Source organism: Simochromis diagramma, unplaced genomic scaffold (genome assembly GCF_900408965.1).
Source record: "Simochromis diagramma unplaced genomic scaffold, fSimDia1.1 OVJJ01000474.1, whole genome shotgun sequence".
Lineage (NCBI taxonomy): Eukaryota > Metazoa > Chordata > Actinopteri > Cichliformes > Cichlidae > Simochromis > Simochromis diagramma.
The window spans coordinates 25713-34461 of NW_024387298.1; the positions used below are offsets into that span (position 1 = coordinate 25713).

The 8749-nt window shown below is 42.6% G+C and overlaps 1 protein-coding gene across 1 annotated transcript; it reads right to left on the reverse strand.

The window, feature by feature from the left end:
• Positions 1 to 383: 383 nt before the first annotated feature.
• On the reverse strand, positions 384 to 3682 carry LOC120716529 (gamma-crystallin N-B-like). Its single transcript, XM_040004042.1, is given in 6 exon segments — positions 384 to 733; positions 1386 to 1531; positions 1842 to 1998; positions 2948 to 3012; positions 3014 to 3040; positions 3662 to 3682. Coding segments are annotated over 6 exon segments (552 nt in total). The 3' UTR covers positions 384 to 597.
• Positions 3683 to 8749: the final 5067 nt, after the last annotated feature.

Below are 8749 nucleotides of genomic sequence, written 5' to 3' on the forward strand. Positions count from 1 at the left end.
AAGACTTTTGGCCTCTCATCTGAGAAGCTTCTTCAGTTCTAAGAGCAACTGGTAGAGAGTCCAGATTTATAAGCCCTATGGGAGTGTCCCTAAGAGGGTCAGTAGTGGGTCCATGACCCTCTTAGGGACACTTCCATAGGGCTTAAAATTCTGGGATTCTCTGCCAAGCTCCTTAGATTACTCTGACCTGGATGACTGCAAACCTTCACAGACATATTTAAAGGTCTCCTAACCCTCTAACACTTAGTACATCATATGAATACATGAATTTTTGTGAGTCTTTTATATCATCAGTGGGATTCACCACAATGCATCTTTAAAACTTTGTCAGAAGTTTCAATTAACACTCCACCTGTCAGAAACAGATTTTTTCTGTTATCTGTATTAATCCAGATTATAATTTCTTTTGTCACAGCAGGAATGAAAACCTGTTTATGTGATGGTGTCGGTGAAGTGTGGCCACACAAATCAACACACACACAGACTGTTTGATAAAAAACCTGCTTTCTTATTTTAGTCCGAGTTTATTTATCGTACATGATTACAGTCACAGGTGAGGGGGGCTGGTCAGGGTTGGGGGTCAGAGGTCAGAGGGGTTTAGAAGTAGTTGACGACTCTGCGGATGGACTGGATGTTGGGGTTCTGGGCCTGCCACTCGTTATGGCTGCAGTAGTCTCCACGCTCAACAATGTACATGCGGCCACGGAAGTTTGGCTCCTCGTACATCACCCAGCTGGAGGCGGAGCAAGGAGGGAAGAGAGGCGGGGTTAAAGTGAGGAACATGCTTTTATTAACCTGTCACACTTTTGTTAAGGAGAATTCTGAATGATTTTTAAATATATTCCGCCTTAAAACATCTTTAGACTTTGTTCTATTATGTTAAGTCATGCTAACACATCCAACCTTAGGTTGTTAGCATGCTAACATTAGCACTAAATAGAAAAATTAAGCTGAGGATGAAAGACAGTTCTACTGGTCTCCAGGTGAGAAGACTAATAATAAGATAAGCCTGGTGGGGTTCATCCTCAGGGGGACATGAATGTGAAAAATCCTGAAAGCTAAATTTTGAACTCAATCAAATCAATCATCAGCCAAAACTTCCAAGAACAAGAACATTACTGTGTCACATTTCATCATCTGGGGATAATAAATAATGAGCCCCACAGTCTAAGCTGTCAGCAGCAATAAAGTCTACAGAGTTCATCCTCTGGAGAGCAGGAATATGTCAACAACCGACCTTTACTTTGAATGTGAATGATAAATATTTCCTGTTAGCATGTTAGGAATATTGTCCTAATACTAATCTCAGGTTAAAGGTCACCAAAGTCTATCCCCTGGGGAGCAGGAACATCAGCGTTAAGGTTTCTGGTAAAGGAGAAACTCACGCTCCGTCTCCGTAGACCTTCACAGAGTTGATGCAGTTCTTGGAGAAGCCGCGGCTCTGCAGGAAGGGGCAGTCGTCGCAGATGTCCACGCACTGACCGGAGAAGTTACAGCCCTCGAACAGCTCGATGCGGTAGTGCTCGCCGTGCTGCCGGACAGACGGACACGATTAGGTCAGAATCCAACAACAAAACCTACATCACAGACCGGACGGAGCAGCTGTAGCTTCAGGATGAAGGTGCTTCACCCCAAAGCGAGAAAAGATGGTTTCCCCTCAGTGGAAAAGACTCACAGAGTCAGTCTTTCACTAACACATGAAAAACAAACTCTGACATTTTTAAAAGTGTGAATTAAAAAGAAGATGAAATTGTGTTTCCTGACAGCAGTAAAATCTCAGATCTGTCAGATCACCTCATCTGTGCTCTTTAAACAATCACGACCCCGTCAGAGGTGCTCACCATGCGGATGGGTTTGCAGGATCCCATGTGGTCGTTGTGGGAGTTCCACCTCTGGAATTCTGGGTACTCGCCGTGCTCCAGGATGTACTGCTGGCCCTTGAAGTCAGGGTGGTCGTAGCAGATCCAGGCTCCGCTCTCCACACGGATCGAGTTCACCCTGAAGAGACAAAGACAGGCTCCAGATGTTACCCTGCAGAGGTGCTCAGTCACACGTTGAAACCATCAGCGGGTTTAACTGGTCAGAACTTTTTCATCCTCCGTCCCAGCACGATCATCTGCTCAGACGCAGTCATGGAGCTCAGGTGATGATCAGCTGAAGGAAACAGGAAGCACTTACACCAAGAGCTCCAGTTTATCCTGACCATGATGATGATGATGTCGGCCTCGTGCTCTCCTCTGATGAAGAGCGACTGAATGCTTGATAAGGTCAGAAAAAAAAGTGCTGAAACTGGTTTCTGTGTGGACGGACTTCAGTCTGAGTTTGTGCTGCTAGTGAAAACTGTTGGTCATCAAATTCACATCTTTGAGTTTGCAGAACGTCAGATTTTTGATATGTGTGTCTATTTGTCACTAAAAAGGAAACGTTTAGACTTCCTGTACGGCCAGAAATCACAAAGCTTCTGTTCTTCTGTGTTTTCATTGATGTCATTAAAAACTCTTAACGAGTTACTGAAACACTGACCTCGTATCAGTATTCAGAGGCTCGTCAGAAATATCAGCTCTCGCCTGAATTTCAGAAGCTGAAAGCAGAAACAGTTTCGTCCACACGGTTTGAATATAAATGTGACCACCAGGGGGCAGCGATTCCACACACGTGTTTCCAGATGTGCGCTGCAGTTCTCTCAGTTTCTGACATTTGTTGTACTTGTCATGACTTCATGACCTGCTTACAGTTACACTGACAGGCTGCGCCCCCTCGTGGCTCAGAGCGGTATTACATAAAACCAGCTGTTACGTTTCCTCTGATCAGCTGATCAGTCAGACTCTGGTTTCTGAGCTCAGAGAAACTGAAGGTGCGAATGAAGATCTGCTCTGACTCAGTTCAGGTTCAAACGTCTTCAGTAAAGAAAAAAAGAGAAAGCAAACACCTGAAAACAGGAAGTTACCTGTTCATGAAGCCGCGGTCCTGGAAGTTATCACAGTCACCTCTGACCTCCAGCTTCCTGCCGGTTGAAGCACTTCCCCTCATAAAAAGTAATCTGCAGGGACAAACGGTCACGTGCTTTCATTCAATGAAACTTTATTTAAAAATGAGTGACAGGACGAAGTTCCTGCTGTAATCTGAAGCCTCCAGTCTCACAGGTCTGAATTTATCATGACTCTGTCATGTGAATCATCTCCATCCTTCACCAGGTTGTTAGTCTTTGATGTCTCTAACATGGAATAACACGAATAAATAACAATGAATGACATTTCTGAATCTAGGCTGGAAAGTAACTGAGTATTTTTACTTGGGTGCCCTGAAGGTGCTGCTCTGAAACCTGATCCTGGGCTTAGAGGACGATTGAGCGTGCAGTGACGTCTGTTTGGTCTTAAACATGACCCCAGCTGCTTTATTAAAGTGACATCATCAACAGCAAACAGTGAAGTTTTAACAAAAGCAGAAACTTTCATTTTAATGTTTCACATGAATGTGAAGTGAAACTCAAAGTGATGATTTATTTTTTCTGTTCTTGTCTTTAAAAACTAAATGTCCTGCTGCTGTGAAGAGCTTCACACCAAACTCCATTCAAAAATTGACTATTTTAAGCAGCCTGATCTTCAGCTTCAGAGCTCAGACTGAAACAGAGCTCAAAGCGATCCTCGTCGGTCTCACTCACCTTTCCAGAGTACTGTGACATTTTGTCCCGCTGGATGTCGTCCAACCTGGCCCGCAACCACACACACAGTGTAACAGAGAAAAAGTTGGACACCCCAATTTATACGGCAGGGGGGCGAGCGAGGGGCGCGGCGGGCCGAGGGCCGAGGCCCCCGGACAAAAGAGTCGGCTTCAAAGGTTTCTGCTGCCTCGACGCTTTCAGTTCATCCAGACCTGTCTGCTGATTCTGCTGTGTGTGTGTGTGTGTGAGTGTGTGAGTGTGTGTGTGAGTGTGTGTGTGTGTGTGTGTGTGTGTGTGTGAGTGTGTGTGTGAGTGTGTGTGTGTGTGTGTGTGAGTGTGTGTGTGTGTGTGTGTGTGTGTGTGTGAGTGTGTGTGTGTGTGTGTGTGTGTGTGTGTGTGTGTGTGTGTGTGTGTGTGTGTGTGTGTGTGTGTGTGTGTGTGTGTGTGTGTGTGTGTGTGTGTGTGAGTGTGTGTGTGTGTGTGTGTGAGTGTGTGTGTGTGTAGAGTGTGTGTGTGAGTGTGTGTGAGTGTGTGTGTGTGTGTGAGTGTGTGTGTGTGAGTGTGTGTGTGTGTGTGTGAGTGTGTGTGTGTGAGTGTGTGAGTGTGTGTGAGTGTGTGTGTGTGTGTGTGTGAGAGTGTGTGTGTGAGTGTGTGTGAGTGTGTGTGTGTGAGTGTGTGTGAGTGAGTGTGTGTGTGTGTGTGTGTGTGTGTGAGTGTGTGTGTGAGTGTGTGTGAGTGTGTGTGTGTGTGTGTGTGAGAGTGTGTGTGTGAGTGTGTGTGAGTGTGTGTGTGTGTGAGAGTGTGTGTGTGTGTGTGTGAGAGTGTGTGTGTGAGTGTGTGTGTGTGTGAGTGTGTGTGAGTGTGTGTGTGTGTGTGTGTGTGTGTGAGTGTGTGTGAGTGTGTGTGTGAGTGTGTGTGTGTGTGTGTGTGAGTGTGTGAGTGTGTGTGTGTGGTGTGTGTGTGTGTGTGTGTGTGAGTGTGTGTGTGTGTGTGAATAGAAAGTGCTTGGCCGCAGCTTTGCAGCTCAATGATCTTGCACACGTCACGTTTCTACACAAACAGGCTGCGGTCAGGAGGAAGTACTGCCATCCTCTACTGCAGTAAAAGTACTAATACTGCGTCACTGACACTGCCTGCACTGATGCAGCTGTTAGGTTTCGTTCAGTCTTTCTTTGACTATTTAAACTTTTCCTGGAGCTGAGCTTCAGTCCTGCTTTGATGTGACGTCTTCATCTCTCTGAGCACCAACAGCAGCAGCAGTGAACCTCAGGCTGAGGTAAAGCTACTCTCGGCAGGTGAACAGGTGACTTTTACCACCACAGTTTGGGTTTCTACTTCCTGTGTGTGGTTCTTTTTCTGTTTTTATCCTCCTCGTGTCTCCTGTGTGTCCGCTTCCTGTTTTATTTTGGTAACTGCTCTTGTGCTTCCTGTTTTTATTGCTAGTAGGTTTCCCGCCGCGTCCTCACCTGTGTGGTTACAGTTGATGTATGTGTCCTGTCAGCACACAGGTGGACAGTCAGAGGACGTACCTGTCAGGTGTTCTCAGCTGATGGAAACACTGCACCAAGCTGAGACGAGACAGGAAGAACCAAATCAAAGCTTTGTTCTGTTCCCTGAGCTGAAACCTTCAACCTGAAGCAACATTAAATATTATTTATAATGTTTAAAACATGAAACATTATAAACGTTTCTCTGAGGTGTGTTTGCAGGTTTTCTGAGGATCAGGCTGAACACAGGCAGAATGAAAGCACATTAACCACCTGCAGCTCTGACTGTGGTCACATGATCGCAGTCAGCTGTTTGTCAGGACAGCCTCCTGGGCTCAGGCTGCCAAAGCTCCGTGTCAGAGCTCAGATGGTCTCAGGCTGGTTTCCTGAACACAACGATGAGTTCACTGCACTCAGACTCCACAGTCACAGACTTTTGATCGTGCTCTGCTCGACGGGGTTTACAGGCAGCAGCTGCAGTCCCCCTGATGTCCAGCAGAGGCAGCAGTGAGTCAGCCGCAGAGACGTGTTTAAATAATCACGTTCACAGATTTGGATGCTGCTGTTTCCCAGATGGCGAGTGGAGCCACGATTGAATTTTACAGATATTTCTGGAGTGACATTAAAGATTTGTTATTAGAGGTATTCAATGAATGTGTTATTGATCAGATGCTCTCTCCAACTGTGAAACGAGGAATCATTTCTTTACTTCCTAAACCAAACAAGGACTCTGTCCTTTTAGATAACTGCAGACGTATCACACTTCTTTGCTGTGATTATGAATTGTTAGCTCATCTCTATGCCAACAGATTAAAAACAGGAATAACTCAAATAATAGATGAGACACAGTCAGCCTTTATAAAAGGACGTCACATCCATCATCATACCCGTTTAGTATTAGATATGTTGGATTACAATCATTTAATTCCTCATGATAGCCTTATTTTATTTCCTGGTTTCTTTAAAGCTTTTGATTCTTTGGAGCATAATTTGTTATTTAAAGCTCTGGAGGCTGTGGGGTCCCAGATCTGTCAGTGTAGGGAAAATGTTGTACAGAGATATAACAAGTAGAACTGCTCTCAATCAAGGGTTTTCTAATAGTTTTAAAATTAATCGTGGCATTCAGCAGGGATGCTCTATTAGCCCGTTATTGTTTATTGTTGCAGCAGAAATGCCATTTATATCAAACTCTCTCCAGATCTGGAAGGAATAAACATTCTTGATAAAGAATTTAAAATTAGTCAATGTGCTGACGACACTGCCTTATTTCTAAGGAATGTAAATATGGTCTCTACTGCAATTAATAAAATCCTTTCAGTTTCAAAGCATCCGTCTTAACACTAAACCTTAGAAAATGTGAAATCTTAGCTGCACAGCTGTAATCAAAGTACTGTTAACAATATTCCAGTAAGAGAGGAGGTAAAATACCTTGGTTTAATAATCAGTAAGAATATTAATGATGGAGAGATTAATAACATAACTTCTAGATTAAATGTAGTTAAAAAAAATATTTAATCACTGGCTAACACGTGATTTATCCATATTAGGTCGTATCTTACTGTCTAAAGCAGAAGGACTTTCAAGACTCACATACCCCTGTTATTCAATTTTTACATCTCCCAAAATGATTAAACTGTCCAATTCTATTTTATTCAGCTTTATCTGGAAGAATAAAACACATTATATACACAAATCACAGTTAAAGACTATGAAAGCTTTAGACTTTGAGTCCATTATTGCTGTGTTCAGGCTCAGATGGATGAACGACTGCATTTCCCTCAGTCTATGTGGTGCCATAATCCAAACAAACTCTTTAATAAGCTCGAGGGTAGATTTTCTGCTCAGATGTGATTTTGAAATATCTGAGATTCCTCTTAAGTTGTCTAGTTTCTATAAGCAAGCTTTGAATGTTGGGAAACTAATTTTCACCCACAATTCTGTGCTGTGGAATAGCAGGGTCATAGTCATCAATAAGAGTCCTTATTTAAATCAGACTGGTATGATAGCGGTGTGTGTTTGTTTTTGATCTGCTTGATAAAAACAGAAACTTGCTATCTTACGAAGAATTTATTGATAAACATAAAATAGACGTTTCATTTAATAATAATAAGGTTTGTAAAGCGATACCGTCGTAAACACTTTAAAGTATTCACTAACAAGAACAAGCTCACCTTCACTGACAATAACACCTCAATAAAGGACAATTTAGTAATAAGTTAATCTCTAATACCTGTAAGCAAACTGTATTCTGTAACTATAATGTCAATGTCAGACATCACCTCGATAACACGTTGAAAGAAAAGTCATTTTATTTTTAGCTAAAATAGCCACCTGTGCCTAAAATGAAAGAAACACTTCTTATCTGACGTTTATCCAGTTGGAGAACTCCTGTATAAAAGGTTTAATTTAGAGTCCGACTCTTTTCTGTTCTTCTCATCCAGAAACATTGGAGCATTTTTCACTTGTCAGTACGTTGATGCTTTTTGGTTTGAAATGCTCTGTTGGCTTTCACTCAGAATTTCCAATATACCTGCCTTCACATGTAAGGATGTTCTTTACTTTATGGACAACCTGGACTCTGAAATCTCTGATGTTGTCAGTTTTGTAATAGTGCTGTGTAAGTATTTTATTCATTCATGTAAGTGGAAGATGCCTCTCCTCTGTTTACCGTCTTCTTCAATTACTTTTGTCAGTATTTTAAGTCACTTAAGCTTATTTCAAATATGAATAAAAACCTGCTGTACTATGCTGTAAAACCACAAAGTACTTGTTATTCTAATGTTCCTGCCTCTGTCAAAAGGTCTATGTTCCCTATTATTAAACCCCAGATACTTTATTTTCTCCCTTTGAAGTCAAAGACTTGCTTCACCATCTTTATAATGTAAATTGTTACAATTCTGGTCTGTTTGACTTGGATTTGATCATTTCTTCCAATAAAGGTTAAAAAATCATGCTCACAGACTGTTTGATCTCCAGAGATAATATCTGCTTTCATAACACCTGTTTCTAACTCACCTGTTTAAATCGTATTAAGGATTAAAGTTTGCATTATTAGGGGCGTGGCCTCTTTGACTGAGAGGTGGATGGTGACACAGGTGGTTGTAGCTGCTAGCTGTCTGCTAGCTTCACCTGAACTGCACCTCTGGACAGTGTTTGTGCTGTTGGAGCGTTTAATGACATCATGTGACCAATAACATGGCTGCTGTGAGGTTACTGTGGTAACAGAGCATCCAACAATGTGGAGCTCCAGGTTTTGTGCACAGTGAAATTTGAGGACTTTGATTGGGTGTTACTCAATGAGAAGGTACCTGTGTCTGTGTGATGCTGACATCAGCTGATAACCTCTTGAATATGGTCACTTCTGGACACAGAAAGCAACATGGCGGCAGCAAGAGGCTCCACAACTGCGCTACAGCCATCTTTTATATACAGTCTGTCCATTTTATTAGTTTCTGTTACTAATCAAATCAAATCACGTGAGCTCAGTCTGTGTTGAAGCTGACTTTATTTATTTTTTGGCGTTATTTCATAGATACAGTCAGGACTGACAGGAAACAGAGAGAGAGGAAGACATGCAGCAGTTCTCTTTAACCAATGGGAG